At 37.4% G+C, this 25,310-nt stretch overlaps 1 protein-coding gene, 1 long non-coding RNA gene and 1 other non-coding gene across 10 annotated transcripts; 1 reads left to right on the forward strand and 2 right to left on the reverse strand.

Annotated features, from left to right (window-relative positions):
* The first annotated feature begins 560 nt into the window (after positions 1-560).
* Positions 561-3,787, forward strand: LOC104415059. Its single transcript, XR_005545939.1, has 3 exons — positions 561-626; positions 800-907; positions 3,128-3,787. It is a non-coding gene; the product is annotated as an uncharacterized LOC104415059 (long non-coding RNA).
* Positions 3,788-4,926: 1,139 nt separating this feature from the next.
* LOC104415058 lies at positions 4,927-8,929 on the reverse strand. 6 transcript variants are annotated; one of them, XR_005545932.1, is made up of 6 exons: positions 8,301-8,929; positions 7,679-7,788; positions 7,166-7,340; positions 6,674-6,816; positions 6,246-6,348; positions 4,957-5,407 (listed from the first exon to the last, which is right to left on the reverse strand). It is a non-coding gene; the product is annotated as an uncharacterized LOC104415058 (transcript). The 6 variants fall into 6 exon arrangements; XR_005545933.1 differs by having other exon boundaries at positions 4,927-5,728; positions 7,679-8,929; XR_005545931.1 differs by lacking the exon at positions 7,679-7,788.
* A 1,108-nt stretch (positions 8,930-10,037) lies between these two features.
* Positions 10,038-13,422, reverse strand: LOC120287682 (disease resistance protein RPV1-like). 3 transcript variants are annotated; one of them, XM_039300875.1, is made up of 5 exons: positions 13,197-13,422; positions 12,371-13,047; positions 10,971-12,060; positions 10,399-10,743; positions 10,038-10,317 (listed from the first exon to the last, which is right to left on the reverse strand). In XM_039300875.1, the coding sequence occupies exons 2-5, from the start codon at positions 12,937-12,939 to the stop codon at positions 10,201-10,203; spliced, it is 2,121 nt and encodes a 706-aa protein (XP_039156809.1). In that variant the 5' UTR covers positions 12,940-13,047; positions 13,197-13,422; the 3' UTR covers positions 10,038-10,200. The 3 variants fall into 3 exon arrangements, with proteins under 3 accessions (XP_039156809.1, XP_039156807.1, XP_039156810.1); XM_039300873.1 differs by having other exon boundaries at positions 12,371-13,082; XM_039300876.1 differs by having other exon boundaries at positions 10,971-12,057; positions 12,371-13,422.
* Positions 13,423-25,310: the final 11,888 nt, after the last annotated feature.

Below are 25,310 nucleotides of genomic sequence, written 5' to 3' on the forward strand. Positions count from 1 at the left end.
GGCGAGGAGCGAGCTCGAGCTCGCCCGACGCCGCTCGCCGCCGGCGAGCTCGGGGCTCGCCTGGCCGGTCGCCGGCCATCGCCGTGCCGGCGGCCGGAGGAAGAAGAAAGAAAAAATAAGAAGAAAGAGAAAAAAAGGAAAGAAAAAAAGAAAAAGAAAAGAAAATAATTATAATTATAATTATAATTTCGATTTTTATAAAAAAAATTATAAAGTTAAAGAGATGAGAGAGATGGTGGGGTTTTGAGTTAAAATAAATAGGTTCATTTTTAATGGGTTAATAAATGGGTCAACTCTTTAACCCATTTAAAACCCATATATCTTAGTTTTGATCCATTAAAACCCATTATAGGTGCTTTATGAAAGAAAGCTTGGCCATTAATGACCCATTTAACCATAAATGGGTCTATAAATGGGTTATGCAACCCATTTAACACCTCTATGTAAGTGTTATAAAGACTTCCTCATTTACCTAGAGCCTGTTGTTCTTATTACCCTTCAGGTTTCACCATTTCAATACAATAACATTGTAACTAGATGCAAAGCTTTTTATTTTGTAGGTCTACATGTCAGATTTGACAGAACTTTTTAGTTGGACATGTCCTAGTTGATATGGAAAGACGAAGGTAATTTGACTGCATTTTAATATGACATTGTTGCTAAGGTTGCGTAAACTTAAAGAATAGGACCCCAATACTGTCCTAAATGGCCAATTCTTGTGATGAGATTTTGTGGGCATATGCTGCCTTGTTTTTTTAGCTTCTAAGTGGTTATTAATGCCTTTTTTATTTGAAAGCAGGGGTTTGAAGTCATGTTGATGTCCAACTTGCTTATAGGTATATAATTCGTGTTGTAGTGGCCTACCAATTGGCAACGCTTCTGATGCCTCTGATGACTTGATCTTGTGGTAAGACAATTAAAAAATTGTTATGGTTCGGATATTGGTTCTTCTCTATTGTGTTCTTCCATTTATTCAGTTTTGATCTGTTAAGAGTTACCTGGCAATTGCTGCCAGCTCTGCCTTGAAGAGTCTAGACTCTGGATATCTTGAACTTTCTATGGCTTAATATTTATACTTACAATTGCTCAGCATCTCTTTTTCTTTTTCTTTTTTTCTCTTTTTCTTCTTTTTTGGCAAATCAACCAATAGAAAAACACAATCAGAATGGGTTGCAAATAACCCTTTACCTGAACCACCTATGGTTGATATATTTAGTTGTGTGAATTGAGTTTTACATGGTAAGGCATGGGGCTTCAAGTTAGTGGAATACCTAAATATAGTGGATAAAGACTTCCAACTAATCATTACAAAGTTTTCTTGCTAGAAGCTTAATGGGATTATTGATATGTTCGACATATAAATTTTGCAAGCACTTGAAGCTCAAATTCTATGTCATGTAATCTGGAAATGCTAATGCATTTTAAACTAGAATATGTTGATCCTAAATCTGTGTTTTGCGCAATGTTTTTGTCTGTCTGTCTCTAACCAAAAGAAGTAGCTCCTTTTCAGTGGGACTACGGGGCCAAATATGTTATAGGACAGAGTAGTCCTGAGTTTTCTAGGCATCCATTGTGGAACTGGTACGGGAACTGGTACCAGAAATGGTTTATAACCCCAAAGTCATGTCCCATTAATTCTCTTCTCCATGGCAAGTTGTGATTTTGGAGGGTCAAACTTTGTCTTCAGATTATACAGACATTCACGTGGCTTACGATAGGATCATAGGTTGCATGAACTTTAGACTAAACCTTTTCTTGAAGTATTAGTAGCAATTGTAACATGTTGTTCAAACACTTGGATGATTTAAAATGTCATTTTTGTTTGCCAATATCTGGCGGAAAATTGTTCTGAGCCATCATGCCCATGCGTCGTGGCCCTTTTTAAGATTCAGTTTCTCCTTTGCTATTAATCACTATAAGTTTTGGGGTTCAAGAGGCAATTTCACTGTGAACCTAGAATGTTTTGTTTACGCCGTGGCTCTTTCCATGCATTGTGGCCCTCTTTACAATTTAGTTCTCCTTCGCTATTAATGACCGTAAGTTTTGGGGTTCGAGGGGCAATTTCACTATGAACCTGGAATGTTTTGTTTATGTCATTAGCAGGATATGATTGACCCCACCAGCATCCAAATGCTTCTTGTAGGAGCATTTAAATGCGCCTTGGCTGTAAATTAATCCCCAATCCCACTATTCCAAATTACGAACACCTTTTCTTGGGGGGTGAGGGTGGGGTTGGTTTTGTTGTGGCCGTGGGGTTTGGTTTTGGGAAAATTATGGATGGGGTCTAGACAGAGTAACGCTAGACTCCCAACCCTCATGGAGATAAGGGTTGTTCTATCGTTCACCTCCGTATGTGAAATGCAATATATGGTTATTGATGCACTGTAGTTTTTCCCCTCGCGAAAGTATTAACATTCAAGTTATTTGGCTGTCTAATTTTGCGTGCTGAAGCTGTTTTTTCCAGACCAGCACTCACTTGATTTACTTGACATTTGGATGATCTCGTATTGGCAATGCAATGTTTGTTTATTACTGCAGCATGCCAAATACAATAACATATAAATAATGGACCGGATATTGTGCCTCATTTGCCTCTGTACTATTCTCGGTTCCCACTGAATATCAGATTAATTTTGGGGAATTGTCGCCAACTGCATTTGATGTTTGCTTTGCATTTATTTCAACCTATCTAACTAGAGAAGTCTTATTTTTTCCAACAATGTTTGAACTCACTTTATTCAGCATATAAATTTTAATAGTTTTGTCTGTTTTATCTTCTTAACAAAGGAGGGCAGTTCGTAATATTCATGACCTTTTTGACAATGTATAAGAACCCTTCTCATTCCTGTAAAGCTATCATGAGTTTCCCATATCAATTCCAAAATTTAAGATGCGTGATAATATGTATTACTCTCTCTCTCTCTGTATCTCTCTATGGCTGATGACCTAGCCTTATCCTCTGTGCAATTATAAGGTATTACTCATTTAAATTATGTATGTCTACTAATGCCTATATTATTGGCAACTAGCTCAATGACAGCCACAAATAAACATATTGATGTGAGATAATCTTGCTCTTTTCTATGTCAGTGTTCACATGTAATTGGAATCCTTCTGTTTTTTGTAGGTATGGCTGTCTGATATTGGATTTGGTAGTCTGGTTTATCAGGTCGAGAAAGTTTGTGATGGCTCTAGAGAAGATCCATTGTGCAGCAGGTAAGGAGGTGGTCTCAGTCGTAGCTACCTGTTACAAGCAATTATTTTGTGGACTTATCATGCTAGGTGCAATAAGTCATGTGACAGACCAGCTTGTTCCAGAGAATGCCAATCCTTTATTACCGGAAATATTTACAGACAACTTATCAAAGTGTGTTTCTACATATTCTACTATGGTGTGGAATTAATGGCGGAGACATGGGGATTGTGCAAAATCGTCATGGACCCACGATTGAAGGAATATGGAAGCGAAGACAAAGGAAACCTTATGCTTTCCAGGATTGCTTCTGCTTCTGCATTGGGGCTGCGTTAAGACTCCGATGCCAAGAGTCAATTAAAGTAAATTGCTCCTAAGTCAGCACCTAATTTCTTGAAGATCACTAGGTAGCTCTAGATGAAGTTTGTACATGTAATGCATTCCATCAATCTGTTTTCATATCCATCACAAGATGCACAGATCTCTACTGAAATTCACTCGGAATGTAAATAGCATATAGCTGAATGTATCATCCTCGTAAATACAACTCCGTGAAACCTATTAAATGAATGCGCTCGCAAGTTTACCTGTTAATTTAATTTGCCATACTCGATAAAACCTAATGAGGATGTGTGGATGCTGAGCTGAGCAATCCATACCTGAATCACCCTGCTTTTTCCATCTTTTTTTTTTAATTTTCTTTTTTAGGGGTTGAACTCGTGTTGAACTTCGCAAAATAGTCGGATGTTTGACTTTTGGAACTGTAAGACTTGCACGGTTTGGCGATCAACCAGGTTGTGAAACAAAGATTTTTAGGGAGAGCACTTTTCAATCAGTGACCTTACCTTCTACTACTGGCTCATCGGCACATAAAAGATTTCTTGGCGTAACCAAGTACTTCAACTGTTTCCTGGCAAGAAATTATGCAGATTAACAGTCAAACCAAGCCATCTTGGAAACAAATGATGCTCTCTTCTGAAGTTTGCGTCATTTTAATTGGCAACCTCTACTGAATTTCAACTTTTAGGAGGTAAACAATTTATATCATCTTGGCTTAGCCATGTAAGAATGATCTGATCAGCCTTTGGAATGCAAACCATAGGCTCTTAGCTTTTGTTTTTGATATGCCGCAATTAACGTTAGCCGAAACTGGCAAAATGAAAATTTTTCATCATTTCAAGGCATAAATTGCATAAATTGCCAATTGTGCCCATTCAAAGCACATTGTGCAAGAGACCAGCGAAGTCCTTGACACCCTGATAAGTTGGAGTTTGTACATTGCAATAGAAGCCGAAGTTTAACACCAAAATATTAGGAAAGATATATGTTCATCAAATCTACTTGTTACAGTGATAGGGGTAGCTTTCCTTTACAGAAAGACCCCATTAAGTTTTTCTTATGTATTACCAAGAGGGAAGAGCTCAGGCCGTATAGCACTCTCTTGTCGTTTACTCCATTCCTAGGTAACCAAAAAGTGAATGGAGGAGCTTTTGTCACGGATTAAAACCTACACGTTTGACTAGATCCTTCGTTGTTTAACGAATAACAAAGTTTTACAAAGCAGGGTTATGAGGTTCAAATTTAAAGTACAACCCAGCAAGCTCCAAGTATCTCACATAAAAGACTGAAGTGTAAATTGACAAAAGTAAAGCACTTGAATGTAGTAACACTACAATGCACCCGAATGGAGTAACACTAGCATCAATTTGACTTGTCTTTTACTGGTAACTCAATTAGCCAACCAAAACCGTCACAAAGTAATATATTTAAACCAAATCAAACTCATGAAATTGATCAAAAGAAACCATGGTCCCTTTTCATGAGCAGCTTACAGCAATCCATCTTAAAGATAGGAAACAGTTGCAAAAACAACTAGTGATAACTATATGTACAATCACAATAGCTTTCAAGTCAACTTGCCAAAGTGTGATTGTAATTTATGTATAACAGATAACGATCCCAAGAAAGACAACAATCAATATCTGGTGAGATGACATAGGTCAACAAGAAATTTGTTTAACTTTCAAATCTTCCTTGACAATAGACTTGGTTGTGGATGCAGGACCTTTCAAGTACAACATGCACTTCTTATTGGAAAATGAACTCCTCTCCTGAGCATGGCTTCTAAATTTTTCAAGAAATGGTTGTATCTTCTAAGCGATGCCAGACATTGCATCATTTGGACCAGATAAGAGGGATCGCACATGTCCCTTTCTGCAAAGTATTTCAACCCGATCAACTCACATTAAGGATGGCAGTGCCTTCGATCAACAAAAAGCACTAATATTCAATGACAAACAAAAAGTACAGAGAATTTCAAGATCCGTTTGTGCTTGATATTCAGCATTGAAGAATCAGTAATGCTCGAATATCACTGATGTCCCATGAGTGCATTCAATTAATTCTTCTGGTCAACATCATCAAAAAGGATGAGAACTCCTTTACTAAAAAGCCTATCTTTAATTGTCTTGATCCCTTCATCAACATTACTTATTTCTGTCAATTTCCTGTTGAGGATATTGGAGATGAGTTATTCTGCAAGAATTGAATACCCTTTAGCTCTGGGGTTTCACGGATGTTGGAAAAAAAGCAAGAGTGCTCAAAAGTCAAAACCATGTGAAAGCTGATTGTGGATAAGTTCGGTGAGAGTCATCTCTCCAACACAGCTCATTCCATGAATACCAGCAATTCATGTTTTTTAAGTTGTGAGTGCCTATATACTCATGACTAAGACTACATTGAACACCATTTTCAAATTGAGAGGTCCATAAACTGGTTTTGGTAGGAGCAACTAAGACTACCTCAAGCACCACACTAAGCACACACAATGTTTTCTCCAGGTCCAGACAAGCCCTTCCAATGTTTCCTTGTAAAAGAAGATTTGGTACTGATAAACAAGTTCTATTGCATAACAATCAAGAGAACACGCATTCAGATGAAATATAAGAAGCATTTTTGTAGGCACATAATAAAGGGGAAAAAACAAACACAATCAGGTTTGCCTAAATAGCCCTTACCCCCCCCAAAAAAAAAAAATGAATACAAGGCTTACCACCCCGAGATTGTGAGAGGGAACACGGTCAACATCAAATTTCATCCATCATCTGCCTTTCTTTGGTCTCCATCTATACAGCCGCCCAATTAGCCACAACTCCCTGCACAGAAAGATTTTTGTAAGTTTCTTAAACTTTTAAGTCCCTCAGCAACCTTAGAAACCAGCAAAAAGCTGGTTGTTTGAGATGTCTCCCTTAGCACTTTTGTCAATCTTAATCCCAAAAGAGTCGTCTAGTATAACTTGAGGTGAATGGAAGGGCTTCTCTTACAGATAACCAACTAGGCATAACCATTTTAAGAAAATGGAGGCAATTATGAAGACACAATGGTTGATTCACATGATTTTAGAACCCTGAGACTTTATCACATGTCCTATGCATCAATAGTACTGAAATTTAGCCTCAACCATAAGATGATTTATAATACTTTGGAGAAGCTAGATAGTTCTCCTCTCCTGTCACAGATGGAAGCTTTGTTGCCCAAGTGCAAAATCCTCTTTCTTCATTTTACAACTTCTCCATAACATTTGGAAATCCCACTAAGAACCTCACCCTTTCCTGGAAAATAAACTGAACATAAGCAAATCAATACAGAGTTCGTCATCTTCATAATGGCAACAATGAGTTGTTTATGCTGTAAAATTCCAGGATGAGAACCATAATGCTGCAACATTCCAACACACATTCCATCTTATTGTTTGCAATATAGCAAAGTTATCTCCAATGCAAAGCAGAGGGTATCAACTTCAAAATATGTGAAGCAGCAAATCGACGAGGATCTCTAATGAATTGTCGTAAATGAAATAATAAGATGCAATCAACATGCATACCTCCAACTGGGAAACATAAAAGCAAGGAGAAACCATCCAAAGTGAATTTAGCTAAAAAAGCTAAACCAAACTAGGAAAAGAAAACATACATTTGTACAAAATTAAGAACCCTCTGGTTGTATGGAGGTACCATAATTTTGATACCTTCTTCAGATTTCTAGGCTCAACTCACAAAAAAGTGAACAAAAACTTCACTTTGAATGTCATCTTCATTTTCCTTTATTTGGTCTTCATTCGTACAACTACCTTATTAGCCACAGCTCCCTGCACAAAAAGATTTCTGTAAGTTTTTCTAACTTTAATTCCTCACAGCAATATTAGAAACCAACAAAAAGGCAGTCATTTGAGATGTCTCCCTGATCACTTCTTGTCAATCTTAAAACCTAAAACAATCCTTTGGTATAACTTGAGTTGAATGCAAGGGATTCTATTACAGATAATCACATAAGTATAACCATTTCTAGAATATATAGGGAATGATGGAGATCACACAAAAGTCCATTTACATGATTTCTGACCCCAGGGATACTTATCATTTGTCCTAGGCAGTAGGCATTGATATTACTGAAATTTAGCCTTAACTACAGGATGATCTATGATACCTTGGAGAAGCTAAATAGTTCTCCCCTGTCACAGATGGAAATTATGCTGCACCAACTATTGACGCCGCTACCCAAGTGAAATTCATCTTTCTTCATTTTATAACTTCTCCCTAGCATTTGCAAATCCCAGTAAGAAGAAGCACACCTTTCCAGGAAAATATCTGAACATAAGCATATTAGCAAAGAGGGTCTGTCTACTTCATAGTTGCAACAATGAGTTGGTTATACTGTAAATTGACAAGATGAGAATCATACTTATATGACCTTCCAGCACACATTCCATCTAATTGTTTGCAGCATAACAAAGTCATCTCAAATGCGAAGCGAGGTTATCGACTTCAATATATGGGAAACAGCAAATCGACAAAGATCTCTAATAATTCGTTATGTATCAAATAAAAACGATGCAATCGAGATGCATAACTCCAGCTAGGAAACATAAAACCAAGGAGAAACCAAACCCAAATGGAGGTACCATAATTTCAATGCCTTCATCAGATTTACAGATGTCAGCTCGCGAAAAGGTCATTAAAAAGTGCATGTGAGGCTTCCCAGTTAATATCCGTGAAAGAGATCGATTGCAAAAAAAGGAAAATATTGGTTGCCAGAAGAAAGGACTTACCTCAATTCGTTTGAAGTTCGCGCACAAGAGAACGATTTGTGGTAAGGGATCAAGAGGATTTCAAGAGCGACGTGCACTTATCTGTCGGTCTTCTCTCTCAGATCCATATCCGAATTCGCATCCAGATGCGCCGTCTTCTCCCTCTGATTCGTCTTGTCTCCCTTAAATTTGACCCCCTTCTCCGAGCAAAACGAAGAAATTGCCTCCACATTTAATTTGCAGCAACCCCTTATGTAAACTTCTCGCAGTTCCTTCAAGCTTGACAGATCAGGCAAATTCTGTAAAGATCCACATTCCTGAATCTCAATTATATAAAGATGGTGGGAGTCCGCCTTGAATCTCAACCAGATTACCACAATCAAATATTATAAGGTGCAATTGTTCTAGGTTCTCCAAACGATCAAGGCCTCGAATCTCTGAGAATGCACAGCCATAGATGTCAAGAGATCTTAGTGTCTTCAAATTTGATAGATCCTCACCCTCCATGGAACCACCCGACTTGTACTCGCGCAAAGCTAAGAAACGTAGACTGGAGGGAAGGCTCGAGAGGCAACGCAGATTAGGGCACCAGAGCGAAAGAAAATCGAGTCGAGGAAGGACATTACTCATATCCGTGGGTAAGGCGGCCACACATTTAGAACCCAATATCAAACATGATAAACTGGAGGGGAGGCTTGAGAGGCAACGCAAATTAGGGCAATCGAGTACAAGTGACTTGAGTTGGGGAAGGAGACTTATATCTGTTGGTAAGGCAGTCACGTATGGAGACTCCAGGATTAGAGACTCTAGTTTGCTTAAATTCCCAATCCACCGTGGCAGATCTTTTTCCACAGCCCATCAAATTCTCCATCCGATTCTCCATGCAAACTCCCAATCCGCAGTGGCATCGGATCTTCCTCCACAGGCCCTTCAGATTCTCCATCAGAATCACATTGCACAAACGTTAGTTTTAAATTTTTTAAATTAGTTAGGTTTGAGAGATCTGGAAACGTATCCATGTACAAGTCAAACAACCTTAGTTCGATAAGACTTCCAGGAAGCCTCGGTACTGCGTATATTTTACCATGCTCCAAAATCAAGATCTTGAGGGACCGATTTCTATAGATGCAATTGCCAATTTCCCCATTGAAACGACACAGAGACATGGCTCTAAATACTTCGAGCGTCTCGATTGTCCAGAGGGCATCGGGTATTTTGCTTATGTCACTCTCGCCCATCTCCACTTCTTTCAATTTTTTCAACTGTCCAATGGAATCGGGTAGTTCTTTTATGTCACTTTCAGATAAATACAACCAAATTAGCGATTCTAAATTTCCAATGGAATCAGGGAGTTCTTTGATCTCCGTTCTAGATATATCCAACATATTTAGCGATTTCAAATTTCCGATGGAATCAGGTAGTTCTTTGATTATCGATTTCAATTTTCCAATGGAATAAGGTAGTTCTTCAATCTTAGATATATCCAACTTAATGAGTGATTCCAAACTTCCAATGGAATCAGGGAGTTCTTTGATCTCACTTTCAGATATATCCAACTCAATTAGCAATTCTAAATTTCCAATGAAATCGGTAGTTCTTTGATCCCTTTTTTAGGTATATTCAACTTATTTAGCTTTTTCAAATTTCCAATGGAATCGGGTAGTTCTTTGATCTCCTTTTAGATATATCAAAATATATCCAATTCTAGTTCTTTGATCCTTTTTTGATTCCAAATTTAGCTTTTTCAAATTTCCGATTGCATTTGGAAGCCTCTCCAATGAATTGCAACCAATCATATATAGGTATTTGAGACTTTCAAGATCTCTACACATCTCGTCTGGCAACCTCCGAAGATTCCCACAATGGCTTACATCTAAGAAAACCAAGCTTTTCAATTGACAAATTGACTTGTCAATTTCAACTAATTGTAACAGCCCTGTAGGATCAAACGTTCTAATTTGGAATGTGCAAGAAAGTTGGGGGTTCTATCCAAGAAAATGCAATTGGTCAATTTCATAACCTTCAAATTGTTCATCACCTGTGAAAAGAAAAATCATGCAAAGATTACTTTTGAATATGATAAGACGGAATAATGAGTGTTTTCTACCATAAAATATACCTTCATGTGGCTCCACCCCTTCCAATCATGTGTAATTTTACTCCCAGACAGATCAAGAATAACCACATCCTCCATAGAGAAATTTGTAATCTTAAATGTTGGAGGAATATCATGCCAAGCAAGCCATCTTAATTGTTGAAGGAGATCTGAATCCTCCTTGACAACATTAATTGGAAGAACACTGGATGGCGATTCGTGCCAAAAAAGCCTCTCTTCTGCACGAAATGTTTCCTTTGAACTGCAAACTTCAAGGAACCTTAGATTTGGTAGTCTTTTAAAGTCTTCATAGGTAAAACGGTGCTGATGGTCCAAGTCGAGACGAAGAGCTTCAAGTTTTTTCTTTTTCTGCCCAAAGGAAAAATTTTAAAAAACAAAAGAGTTAAAGGGAAAAACTTTTATCCAAATTCACTATTTCAAGGGATTGAGTTGAGCACCAATGTTCCTTTAATCTTAAAAGAGCAAAAATATCGGTTAAGTAGGTCACAATAGAAAACACAAAAAGTAACTATCTTTTTTTTTCAAAAGAAAATGTCCATAAGTAACTTGGAGATCTATTGTAAAAGGAATTTTACCTCTTGTCTCTTGAGCAATTCCAATGCTTCCTCAGCATTCCACACCCTAGTTTTCTCCTTTATATTTATTTGTTGAACTATATGTCTTCCGAGGTCTCTGAGTTGGTCATGCATCCAAACTTTATTATCCTCTTTAATCTTTATCAAAGACATGCTCTCCAAAACATCCAAGGCATTTTCCGAATGGAATTTAGATTTCCAGAAATGAACAATAATGTCTTTATCATATCCAATCAAAAGACAAGCTATATCGAGGAATATATGCTTTTCCTCATCTTCTAATACATCGTAACTTATTTTCAACTTACTCCGAACATCCGCATGAGGAACACTTTCCAACTTGGCCAATTTGGAATTCCACTTTTCCCTTTCAATGCAAGATAAAAATGAACCCATGACCTCGAGAGCCAACGGAAGACCTCCAGCAATTTTTATTGCCCTCATGGATTGGTTAATATCCTTATCCAAAGGATAATCTCTTCTGAAGGCATGTTTGCTAAAAAGTTGAAGAGATTTTTCAGAATCCATGATGTCAACTTCATAAAGGTCATCCACTTCGGGAACCTTGAGAACCTCTTTCTTTCTAGTAGTAATAATAAGTTTGCTTCCTTTACCAAACCAATTATGGTTTCCTACAAGTGCATCCATATGTTTCTTGTGATCCACATCATCGAGAACAACCAAGACTTTTTCATTAGACAACTCTTTTCTAATTTTCTGAATCCCTTCATCTACATCTCTTATGTTGGTCAATTTCTTTTTGAGGACCTCAAGGATGAGCTTCTTCTGCAAGGATATAATGCCGTTGTTGGTTTCTGCTTGTTCACAGATGTTAACAAGAAAGCAACAATTGTTGAATTTTTTTGAAAGCTGATTGTAGATGATTTTGGCAAGAGTCGTCTTTCCAATGCCACCCATCCCATGGATTCCTATAATCCGTGTTTCACTTGTTTGAGCACCTATCTTTTCCATGATTTCTTCCACATGGTGGTCGACACTGACCAAGTTGTCTGATACTGCCAGAGAAGCCTTTTTCAACTCATTGAAAATCTTCTGCGTGAATTCTTTCACGAACTTGCTTTCTCGCCTACTGTTTCTCAGAGGTCAAAAGGTGATGAGTTAGAAAGCTGAGTTGAACCAAACTATGTTCCAAAAGACCAAATTGAAAACTACAAACCTATTCTAAATGTGTTCTTCAACGATATATATTCCATTCATATGAATTAACGGTGGAACTTAGGTTTAATGAATGACTTAAACTGACAAAAAAAATGTTGCTAGGAATGAAATGGGACAAAAATGGTATTGTGCCATTATTTAGCGTGATTTTGCGGCATAACTTCAATTGCATCGGGTTTAATGATACAAGGCACATGAGATAGAATGTTAAAAGCGATTACCTGGTAGGATCCCTTGGCAGTTCCCATCCGTTTATTTCCCCAACTTGACAAAGAGCTTTTTTCCACTCTCCGATAGTCTTTTGGTCACACCTCCCCTTGCTTTCATGTAAAAGAAAGGAATTTTTATAATTCCCAGTTTGGTATCGAACCTCTGAAGGCGCCACGTCATAAAAAATGGGCATGATCATTTTCCCCCCATTTTTCTTGCACTTGACCATCTGAACTACCTCCTTGAGACACCAAACACTAGAGGCATAATCTTTCGAAAAGATAGGTATTAAGATCTTTGACTGCTCAATTGCTTGGAGAAGTTTTGGGGCAAATTCTACACCATCGCGAAGATCTTCATCATCCTTAAATGTGTGGATACTTGCATCTTTAAGACTAGTGTAAAGGAAGTCGGTAAAACCTGCTCGAGTATCTGGTCCTCTGAAGCTCAAGAATACTTCATAGTCATATCCCGATGAATTATCCACTTCTTGACCTTCTGTTGACGTGTGAGTAGAAGAAGCGCCTCCTGCTGTTCCATCATTTCCACCCGTGCGCCGTCTCTTTGCACCCCACTCCATTGATCTCGCTTGCTCTCCTTGCCGTCTCTTTGCACTCCTCTCCAACGATCTCGCTTGATCTCCTCTTCGACGAAAAAAGTCGAAATAGGACAGCAGCAAAAGCAGTGGCTGCCAGAGATTGGAAAAACTCGGAAGCCCAAAAACTAGCAAAATGGAGAGATCTCTGTGCTAAGAATGATTCATCGCAGCCTGTCAAAGTTGCCAAAATGCCAGGGGTTCTTTCTAAACACCAAAAAGTGGGGCCCTTGGAGACTCACCTCAGATCTGGCTCCGATTGCGGCGAGGAGCTCTCGAGGTGAAATATCGACGGGTCCTTCGCCAGGGGCTCGACGGAGGAACGATTCGCCGCGCGTGCCGAGACTGCGGTGGTGTTTCGGCGGACGGGTTTGCGATGTCCACGCGCGCAACTTCAGCAGCAGCTCCGGCGGAAGCCAAGGCTCTAGTAGAAAACCTTGGATTTTCTAAAGAGATGGGGAAGCGATTGAGTTGCGTCCAGTGACTAAACGAAATATTAAAAGAAACTCTTTCTCTCTCGTTCTTTTTGTATTATTGAATTTTAACTCAGTCCTGCCTCTGCGGGTTACTTCACATATTATATAGCGCTCTCTCTCTCTCTCTCTCTCTCTCCCTCTCTGTTCATCGAGCAGGTATTGTCTGTGCACCGACACATGTAAGCCCAACTCGTGCACCGATAGAGCAGGTGAAGATTCCATAGCGCCCGCGTTATCCATCGGTATACATGAGTTCCGATTTTTTATTTTTCAGAAAAAAATACCAAAAACTCCAAACTTTGTCCAAAGTAATAAATTTACTTCAAACTTTTTTTTGTAACATGAAAAACTCTGAAATTTGCTAACCGTAACACATTTATCCCAAACTATTATTTATGACACAAAAAACTCCAAACTTTCATTGTATGACACATTTACCCCGAATAATAGGGATATTTTGATCATTTTACTTTTAAAAACTTTTTTTTTTCTCTTTTCCCTTGGCTGGAGCCGGCGAAGGGAAGCCGGTGTCCGGCGAGAGCAGCCCTCACCGGTGTCGGCCCAGGCAAGGGCGACCCTTGCCTGACGCCAACGATGGCTACCCTCGTCGGCGTTGGGGGAGGGCCTCCTCGCCAAATCTAGCGAGGGAGGCCCTCGCCCGACATCGACGAGGGCCTCCCTTGCCTGCATCTGGTGAGGGCGGCCTTAGCCGGCGTTGGGCGAGGATCGCCCTCGCCTAGGCTAACGCCAACAAGGGTTGCCCTCGCTAGATGCCAACTTTCTTCCGCCGGCTCCAGCAGAGGGAAGAGAGATGGAAGAAAAAAACAGAAAGAATAAAACAAAAATGCCCTTAATTGGGTAAATGTCCGATTCTAAAATTTGGGGTTTTCGTATCACAAAAAAAAAGTTTTGAATAAATTTGTCGCTTTTAGGCAAAGTTTAGGATTTTTGTGACATTTTCCTTCTTTTTTGGTAGAAATTTTTTTTTTTTTTACTTGTCGTAATCAAATATGGGAAGAAGATAGAAAACTTCCAAGCAAACAAATCCCAAAACAACTGCAAAACAAGACAAACCTATAAATTAAAAATATTACAATTTGTAATTGTAAGTATATTCTTATATCAAAAGACTAGATCTATCACTGCTTTACTCACACCTGTCCAAAACAGTAAAAACCTCCTCAAAGTTCCTCGCAATTGCATGAGTGATCTATATGCACTAGCACTGACAAGACTTTTGGATTTCAATCGGTACAAATGTTGATTGATTTGAGGCTATTGATACTTGATAAGGACAAATGATGTAGAGCCACGGAGGAAAAATATAAAATCTCACTAGATTTGGTGGTGTAAAATTATTCTGTTCCGAACCTAACAAAAACAAATTTCAAGATTGAAGTTATTAATCAAGACAAGTTAAAAAAAAAGACTCAAAAGGTATCAAATTCCTCAAATGAGACTAATGAAAGATCAAATTTTTTCTCCAATAGTTTTAGCTTTGATTATATCCTCTAAAAGTTTGTTTTAGTTAAACAAAAGTCCAAATATCTCATTGCACGTTTTTTAAATCAGACTCATTCCGTTTGAATCGAAATTGTGCTTCCTCCATCACCTGAAAGCTCAGGGAAGAAGAGAGAATGGGTGGGATCCATTGCCTAACTTATACTTTTTTTTTTCTTCTCATATTAGATGCGGGCCTTAACTATTAAAGGCATTTGTTCCTTCACCACATAAATATTAAGGAACTAAAAAGGAAAGATATTTTTGAATGACTTTTGGGTGGGTCATTGAACTTAGAAGCCACGAGATTGGATGAATATGTAAAGAGAGTCATGGCCCAATTCTGTTGCAAAATTTGGTCAATAAGGTTGATTCCTTGAAGCGTCGCTCAACCTTCCAAAGTCGACAATTATTCACGTTTCTTAATGCGGAAAATCATTGGACTATGTGATGCAGAAATTTTGGGATTACAATCTATTTTGCCCCTCGAATAAATGGCAAATCCATTCAAAGTAAAAGTGAACAAAAGTAGACATCAAATTTTGGCAATTGATGGGTGTGTTAGTTTAGGGTTTTACCTTCTATTTATCACATGTGTATTAATTTTTGTTTTTTCATAGTATCAATCTAATTTAACAAAAATGAATGGAAATTAAATTTGTGACAAACATGCCGTTTAGGTTTTTGTGGTCAAAAATTAATTTAGAATAAATTTAGCATGAGTGTATCAATTTGAAATTTTTGCGATATTAACTCTAAAACCAATAAGCTTAGACAAAAACAACTTGGCCGAAAGAATTGGTACACTTATTTTCTCACTACCCTTCAAAGTTAATATACTTTATTAATGCTCAATTTTTCTACATTCCCAAAAGCACAATCATATCTATAATTTACAAATATGGTTTCATAATTTCTATCTTAATTTCTTTGTAATTTTTGTTATTTTGATGGATTATAGAACAAACGAAGACAATATCAATTCAAGTTTATTCGTCATTCCATGTCACTTTTAACGATACAAGCCGTATTTAGTGGATGTGCTTATTACCAATTACGATAAAATCATTTTTTTTTTTTTTTTAACTTGCTTTAATTGTAATTAAATTCTTCCAATTCTCTTTATCTGAAATTGAATTTCCTAAATTTTCCCTTGACAGAAAAATTCCTTTTGATAAAAGTGAGATAAAGACACCCTAAAAGAATTTTTTTTTTTTTTTTTCCAATTTTGTTGTGACGGTATATGACCAGAGGAAATGGTGTGATGAATAGGTTTTTGAGAATTCGAGATCGATTTGTTATCATGTAAATTTTGTGGGTGCATGGGAGAACGATGAGTCGTTGTTGGATTCTACAGAATATCCTTCTTTTTAATAAAATCCATGCGTTTTTTGAAGTATGACTGTGAGGGACAAAGTTACCAAATGAATGAATCATTGGTGTGATTCATTCTTAGAGCAAAGCTAGTTCGTCATGGATTGTTGGTAGTCCAAGTCTTAGTAGACTTTTGACTTTGCCCCTCTAATTTCGTGATGTTTCAGTCTTCTTGCACCAACCGTACATTGTTCTTTCTTCTTCTTTTTTCTCTTTTTTTTTTCTGAGAAAGGTAGCTAATGTTAATGCTACATTAAAACGAGGCACAAAGCTTAGGTTTTACATTTCTGTGTTAAGATCATATTGATCAATCTCATGCAATTCATAATCTAATAATCATATTCCGATGCAACGCAAAAACCACATGTATGTAGCACTTTCATACTTTTCATTTAATTAAATTAGACGGTATCAACTTTTATATTGATTGATGATACGGTTGGTTAGACTATTTAAAGATGAAAGTATTTTTGAACAAATGGTGTTTGTTTGCAAGTATTTTTTTTTTTTAATTTTCTAAATCAATTTTGTGGTAATTAAACATTTCATATTTCACAATAGAAAATTAAATCTTGCTAGATCCTGAGGTGTAAAGATGTTCCTTTCCGAAATTCGTAAATTCTTAAGTTTTTTCAAGCATAAATCCGAGTGTGACCAAAAACAACATTTAAAATTGAAGTTGTTAATCACGATAACTCGATGAGTCAAAAAACACTCTTAAGAAGATCGAATTCCAAATTGAGTAGTATCTATTTTTTTCTTTTTGGTAAAGAGTAGTATCTTTTTCCACAAATCTCTTTATTCACTTAATGTATCGACTTTAGTTTATTTATTTAAATTACTTGTAAATAACCTAGATTTATTGGTTAAACTTCAAATGATGAAGAGCTTGTGCTTATTGAGTAAAAGTGCACATATTTTTGACCAAAAAAAAAAAAATACACATATTGCTACCAGTGTAGTTAAAATGCCATCTATTATGTGAAACGTTGAATAAAATTCTCATAGTAAAAGGGATGTCAATAATCATTTACAGCGAAACTACCTCGAAGAATCCGAGGGAAATTCTTGTTAGAAAGCAAAGTGAATAATGAATAGAAATAAAGCAATACAATAAAGATAAAAAGAAGATGGGGTCATCCTAACGTGGAAAAGGAGTCCCGCCCCAATGCTTTGGCATGTGCTATGGTAGTCCAAGTCTTCGTAGACTTGGGTCAATCATTGGTGTGATTCCTTCTTGAGCAAGCTAGTCCATCATGGACTGTTGGTAGTCCAAGTCTTTGTAGACTTTGACTTGGGTCAATCATTGATGCTGGTCTTCTTGCACCGCCCCGCACGCTAAGCTGTTATATCTTATTCTTTTCTCTCTTTCCGAAAGTGGTAGCGAATGTTAATACCCCATTAAGATGAGGCACAAGGAGCTTAGGCTTTAGGTTGTTGGCCTCCCCATCAAAATCATATCAACCGGTCTAATGCAATTCTTAATTTAGTGATTGTATTTTGATGCAACGCAAAACTAAATGTATGGGGCATATTCCATTTTCATTTCCATTTAGTTAAATTAGACGGTTCTAACTTTTTATCAATTGATTTTCATGACATGATTGGCTGGTGCTTATTTGCAAATATTTTTCTATTGTCTAAATCGATTTTGTGGTGCTAAACATTCCATGTTTCACGATGAAAACAAAATTTCACTAGATTTAGAGGTGTAAAATTATTCCATTCCAAAGTTCATAAGTTCTTAAGTCTTTTCAAGCATAAATCCTAACGTCACAAAAAAAAATAAAGATTAAAGTCATTTATAACAATGACTCAATGAGTTAAAAAAGACTCTTGGAAGTATCAAGTTAGTTTTCAATAACTTTAGCTTTGATTATACTCCACTAAACTTTTTGTTTTAGCAAAAACAAAATTCCAAAATTCAGACTCTTTTCATTTAAATTAAAATTGAGTTTCCTCGCCGGCTCAAAAGCTCAGGGAAGAAGAGAACATAGGTGAGATCTATTCCCTAAACTCCTCTCCTTTTGAAAGAAAAAGAAAGATTTTTCGTAAAGAGATGGGTCTTAATTATCAAGACCTTTGTTCCTTTGCTATAGAAATATTAAAAGGCTAGATTTTTTGAATGAATTTCGGGAGGTCGCTGAACTCGGAAGCCAAAAGTTTGGATGAATATGCATCTGTAAAATTGGTCAGTAAAGGTACTTCCTTGAAGCACTGTTGCAGCTGGCTAAAGTAAATTATTTACATTTTTTTTTAACGTGGAAAATCACTGAATCATATGGTATAGAAATTTCGGATAGAGAATCGATTTTTGCCCCCTAATAATTCACTCAAAGTCAACTCAACAAAAGCTGAAAGCACCCCATGTGACCACCGACAACTGACAGCACTTGCTCCATCCATCCATAATCACAACCCTCTTTTTCCACTGTTTCACTGCACACACACACACACGATATCAGGTGCATTTGTCTTTTTGTGTGCTGCCAAAATACCCAAATGCCCCCTCATAATGAAGAATTTATTTATCTTTTCTTTATGGGTATTGATTTTAATGACAATGAGGCTGAGGGCTGAGGGCTCTCTTCATTGCTTAGAAAATCGAGTAAACTCACTAAGTAGAGCCCCAACACTCGCGGCCATGTAGCCCCAAATCCGTGGCCGTGCGAGACTAGCGAACTTTGTCAGTTGCGAATTCTATGGATATAGGTTATGAGCTCTGCATGGAAAGAAAAAGAGAGATGAAGACATAGAAGATAGACTTGAGCGAGCGACATGTTAGCTCGCCAACAGATTGAACCATGAAGTTGAGGGCTTATGATGCCAAAGTGGGGCGGCAACTTCGATGGTAGCAAGCAGTGAATGATGGCGAGCGGTGATTCCCTAAAAATTCATAACATTTATATTCATTGCAATGCCAATTATCCAAACCGTTTCTCATATCATGAAAATCCGAAACTTCTATGGTAACCAAAAAAATACGTTCCATCAAAGTTTGCTCAAAGATGGATGTTGAAAATCCGACATGACGGTTTGCTTGATCGATAATGAGCTTAAAACTGCAAATTTCTTCCTCATCTCCAAATCCCTTACCTTCAAAAACCTTAACCCAACTCCATGCCCTCAAAATTGATGAGCTACCCTCCTCAAAGTTGCAGGCCAATGCATGAGCAATGTGAATGCGCCAACACTAGCAAGACCTTCGGATCTCGATAGGATACAAATGTTGACTAAACGAACTAATTGAAATGTATAATATCATAAGCTTTTCATGGTCTTGATAATGATCAATCCAATGGTGAATAAATCAAGCATTGTCTCATCTCCATTGATCTTTCTCGATTGAACTGTATAACAGCAAAATTAGTACAACGCATTGCGAAATTTAAATCACTGGGAGATATCTGTGGGTCATTTATATTTTAATTATATTGTCTTCGTAGAGTTTACTTTCACCCTAAAATGGACCGCTCGGTGTCAAATGCATCTTTCTTCTTCAATTGAATTCTCTAACAACAACACTATGTGGTGATAAATGCCCTTGCCCGCAAATTTACAGGAATGACAGGGCACAGGACGCACTCGTGGCTTTGTTCGTACATAGTTGTAGCGTCACTTCCGGGACAGGGGGTGTCCCACTCGGGGGAAAAAGTTTAGTGTGGCTGCCAACACTTTGACAAAAAAAAAGCCTGGAAAACACAGTAGAATTTTGGGAAAGATATGATAAATTTCAATCGGGACGCGTGGGCTGAAAAACCATTCTTTGGGGTTACTGCATTTACAGCTCTCTTCACTTCCGAGAAAATATCCTTCGAGCAGGTCTTTGTCGCCCGTACACCGGCACATGTGAACCCAATTGATGCAGGGATGAATCATTTATCGGTACGCGTGACCCACACTGATTTAGCATCTTTTTCTTTATTAATTGGCTCCTGCTTCACTGCACACGATATCATCACTCCCCCCCCCCCCCATGTGACCACCGACAGCTGACAGCACGCGCATCTTGATCACGACCCTGTCCTTTTCCTCTGCTCTCTCTCTCCCCTATCAATTGCTTTCTGCCTTTTTGCTGCTGCCAAAATATGCAAATTTCTTTATCTTTTTTTCTTTTTTGGTGTTGATTTTAATGATAAACAGGGCTGAAGACCTGTCTCCGTTCCTTAAAAAATCGAGCGAATTAACTAAGCCAAGCCCCGACGCCGCGGCCATACAATCGCTTAGTCGTGGCCGTGCGAGGCTAGCGAACTCTGTCGGTCGCGAATTCCACGGACATAGGTTCTGAGCTTTGTGTGGAAATAGAAGACAAGACAAACTCACCGACAGATTGATGCACGAAATTTAGGGCTCATGATGGCATTGGGTGGGCGGCAAATTCGATGACAGCCAATGGGCGGTTCCATCTTGCATAAAAAAAAAATGGGCGGTTCCATAAAAAATTCTAACCTTTATATTTACCGTAATATCAATTCTCTAAACTATTTTTACATCATCGCATCCAAAACTTCTACTATAGTAAAAAAAAAAAATTTGTTTCACCAAAGTTTAGTCCATAACAGATATTGAAAATCCGACATGGTGTCTTTCTTGGACAGTAGCAAACTTAAAAATCTGAATTTTACTTTCTTAAGGTGTTTTTCTTTTGCATCGACACCCCTCCTCTCATCCTGACTTGTCGTTTCTTTGAGTGGTTGTTTGGCGCCAATTTTTTTGTACATCTGGATTAAGCTTTTCTTGTTATACTTACCTTTACCAAAAAAAAATCTGAATTTTACAATTTCTAGAGTCACAATTTAAAAGAAATTTAGCAATTTGAAGGTCCAAGAGGTGAGATAATTCACTTCGCTGTCTTTCTTGCAAAACAATCGAGCTTTTATCCTGTTCCGCTTCGCACTTGAGATTTTCGCATTCGTCCACCTTGATTTTAGCATTTCACTTTTGTTTTCACTCCTTCTCGGGAGAGCTGAGCATGTGATGGATTTCTCTTTATTTGGATGAAGCGACCAAAATATTCAACATGCCCAGATTTAGAATTTTTTTTCTTTTCCTTTTATTTAGTTTATCTTCTAGGTAAACTTCGTTTAAACTCCACGACAACTCCTTCCGTATCCTTCCTTGACCTTTGCACGTTTCTTCCTTTGCTCCAAATCCTTAATCTTCCCTCGTTGTCATTGCTCTCTACCCGCACGCCTCCAAAACCCTAACCCCATGCCCATGGCCATGGTCATTCTCAGTGATTGACGAGCTGACCCCCTCAAAGTTGGCAAGGAGTGCATGATTGATGTGAATGCTACAACACCAACAGGACCTTCAGATTTCGATGGGTACTGATGTGGTTTAAACGATTGGTATTTGATAAGGACGACATGGAGGAAGCACATGGTGGGGCAGCCAAGGAGGAAAAATGAAATCCCGCAAGATGTGAAACTGTCCCATTCCGGAATTGATAAGCTCTAAAGTCTTTTCAGATGTACATCCAAATCTGACAAAATAAAAATTATGATTGAAGTTATTAATCATTTTATGAATCAAAAAATACTCTTGAGCAATATCAAATTCATTGATTTGAAACTAACAAAAGATCAAATATGTTCTCCGATAACTTTAGCTTTGACTATTACTCTACTGAACTTTTGTTTTAGTCCGAAAGTTTCTTCAAAGAGTTTTTTAAAATCACACTCCTTTCATTCGAATTGAAATTGAGCATTCTCCAATATAAAGCTTAAGGACGACAAGAAAGCAGGTGGGATCCCATTGCCTAACTCCTACTCTTTTTAAAGGAAAAAGAGATTTTTCACCTTAGATGTGGGCCTTAACTATCGGAGACCTTTATTCTTTCACCGTAGAAACATCAAAGAAATAAAAAAGGAAAGATCCTTTTGAATGATTTTTGGATAGGTCATTGAACTTAGAAGCCACAGGATTGGGTTAAATATGTAGAGAGAGTCACGGGCTAATTTTGCTGTGAAATTTGGTCAATAAGGATGATTCCTTGAAGCATCACTCTAGCTTGCTGAAGTTGACAATTGCTTACGTTTCTTAACACGGAAAATCATTGTATTCTGTGGTGCAGGAATTTTGGGATTAGAATCAACTTTTGCCTCCCAAATAAATGGCAAATTCATTCAAAGTCAAGTCAACAAAAGCATACATCAAATTTTGGCAATTGATGGATGTATGAATTTGAGGTTTTACTCTCTATTTGTTATATGTGCATTAGTTTGTGCTTTTTCATAGTATTAATCCAATTTAATGAAAATTAACATAAACTAAATTTATTACAAATATGTTAGTTTGAGATTCTTTGTGTTACTGCGTATACTAATTTGAGATTTTTCGTGATATTGACTCTAAAAACAATAAGTTAGAGAAAAACGACTTGGCAAGAAGGAATCATTAAACTTATTTTCTTGCTACCTTTTGAAGTGAGATGAACATACTTTATTAATTCTCAAATTTTTTGCATTCCCTTAACTTCTTTCTAATCATTGTTATTTTGAAGGATTATAGAATAAACGAAGACGATATCAATTCCAGTTTATTAGGGTGCATTTTAGTAACGTTTCTTTTTTTTGTTAGGGGAATAGAAAAAAAAAAAGTGTTCGTTCAGGGGAATAATTTTGAATAAAAGAACGCGTTTGATAACGTTGTTTAAATAAAAAATGAATAGAAACACGTTTGGTAAATTTTATTCTTTTTTATTTCTTTTAATTTTTAAATATTTTTATTTTATTTTTCATTTTTTCCTTTATTTTTTATTTTTTATTTTTTACGGCCACGGCCTCCGTGACGGCCGACGGGCCGGCAGCCTCGCCAGATCCGGCGATGCTCGCTCGCCCGCGCGGCGACGCTCGGCCTCACCGGGGCCGACGAGGTCGCCGACCCTCGGGGCGCCGCCCTCGACGGCGATCGACGCCGCCATGGCCGAGGCCGGCGATCATGGCGGCGACCGGCGACCGGCGAAAAAAAAAAGAAGAAAAAAGAAGAAAAAAAGAAGAAGAAAAGAAGAAGAGAAGAAGAAGAGAGAGAAGAGAAAAAGGTTTCTTCATTTTTTGTTTTCTAAGTTAAAACAACAATTGTTGTTCTTTTTTTTTTGTTCTTATTTTGCTCTTAAACAAAACAAAAAAAAAGAATAGAAACACAACCAAACGCGTTGCATTCTTTTTTTTTTCTCTAACAAAAAAAATGAAAATCTGTTTATAAACACATTTCAGAAGTTAAAACATGCAGGCCCTTAGTCATTCCATGTTACTTTTAACGATACAAGCCGCATTTAGTGGATCACTTATTACCAATTATGATAAAATTCGTTTTTTTAAACTTATTTTCACCGTAATCAAATTCTTCTAATTCTCTTTATCTAAAATTGAATTTCCGAAAAGCATTTTCCCGAAACAAAAAAATTCTCCATGAGATAAAGACACCCTAAGAGTTTTTTTTTTTTTTCTATTTTCATATGACAATATATGATCAAAGGAAATGGTGCAATGAAATTATCGATGAATATGAGAATTGAAGATTGATTTGTTGCGGGCCAGTGCATGAGCAATGTGAATGTACCAGCACCAACAAGGCCTTTACATCTCGATCGGGTACTACTGTTGATTAAACGAACCTGATTGATATTTTGATAAGGACAACATGGAGGAAGCACGTGGTGGTGGAGCCAGGGAGGAAAAATAAAATCTCACCAAATTTAGAGGTGTAAAATGGTTCCCATTTTGAAATCCATAAGTTCTCAAATATTTTAAGACATAAAAAAAAATAATTAAGATTGAAGTTATTAATCATATCAAATCGATGAGTTAAAAAAGATTAATGGAAGTATCAAATCCTTTGAATTAAGATCAACAAAAGATCAAATTTATTTTCCGATAGCTTTAGCTTTGATTACCCTCCACTAAACTCTTGTTTTAGTAAAACGAAAGTCCAAAATTTTTGTCGCAAATTTTTTAAAATCATGCTCCTTTCATTTTAATTGAAATTGAGCTTCCTCCATTATAGCTCAAAAGCTCTAGGAAGAAGAGGAAATAGGTGGGATCTCACTGCCTAAACACCTACTCTTTTTAAAAGGAAAAGAAAGACTATTCGTAAATGGGCGGATCCATTTAAAGTCAGAGTAAATGAAAATCCACATCTGTTACATGCAACGGTGAGTGCATGTTATTTTACAAATTCTCATTTTAAATTCCCAGAAAATATTGAATGTGTTATGGAATCAGTTACCAAATGCAGCTGACAAAAAAATCATTGATCAAATGGTGGCCGCCAATCAATCAACTGTCGAAGTAATTAACCCACGGGGACCTCAATCGTCGTTCACGACGAAACTGGCCCCCGAGAATCCAAGGAAAATCTCGTCAAAAAAGCAAAGTGATGATGATAAGAAATAAAGCACCAAAGCAAGGGAAAAAGAAAGATGTGGGCCGCGCTAACGTGGAAAAGAAAACCTGCAAACGCTTTAGCTTATCTTTGTGTAGTCGGCAAGATTTTAGGCAAAAGAAGCCCGCGAGAAAAAAAGAAAAAGAAAAAAGAGGAGGATGCATTTCCGTGGTAAGAAATTATCAATTATTGCTCCTTCCTGTTTTGCCCTCTTCTTTTCCCGGGCCGTGAGGAATTTCTTTTCATAGTTATGTTCATAAAAAATCGTCATTGAGATCTTGTTTTTCCATCTTCCCTTTTGTTCTGACTGCAGTCACTGGTCTTGGATATAAGGATGAAAGCAACAATTTCCACAATCGTGTGAAAGCTGATTATGCATGATTTTGGCAATAGTCATCTTTTCGATGCTAGCCAACTCATAAATTCCAATAATCTGTGTATCACTTGTTTGAGCACTTATCATGTTCATGATTTTATCTACTTGGTGATCGATACTGACCAAGCAGTTCTATACTTCTAGATAAGTGTTTTCCAACTCATTTTTAAGTAAAGTGGAATGGATTGGATTATAATCTTGCTTTGCTTTTGTCCTTTTCGCTACGTGCTTGTGGCCTTACACCT

Source organism: Eucalyptus grandis, chromosome 8 (genome assembly GCF_016545825.1).
Source record: "Eucalyptus grandis isolate ANBG69807.140 chromosome 8, ASM1654582v1, whole genome shotgun sequence".
Taxonomy (NCBI): Eukaryota; Viridiplantae; Streptophyta; class Magnoliopsida; order Myrtales; family Myrtaceae; genus Eucalyptus; species Eucalyptus grandis.

Coding starts and splice junctions, on each gene's coding strand:
- LOC120287682 (XM_039300875.1), bottom strand. CDS start 12,939: ATGGAGTGGGGTGCAAAGAGACGGCGCACGGGTGGAAATGATGGAACA. Junction 12,061..12,370: donor CTGCCAAGGGATCCTACCAG/GTAATCGCTTTT, acceptor TCTGAGAAACAG/TAGGCGAGAAAGCAAGTTCG. Junction 10,318..10,398: donor AGGGGTGGAGCCACATGAAG/GTATATTTTATG, acceptor TTCTTTTCACAG/GTGATGAACAATTTGAAGGT.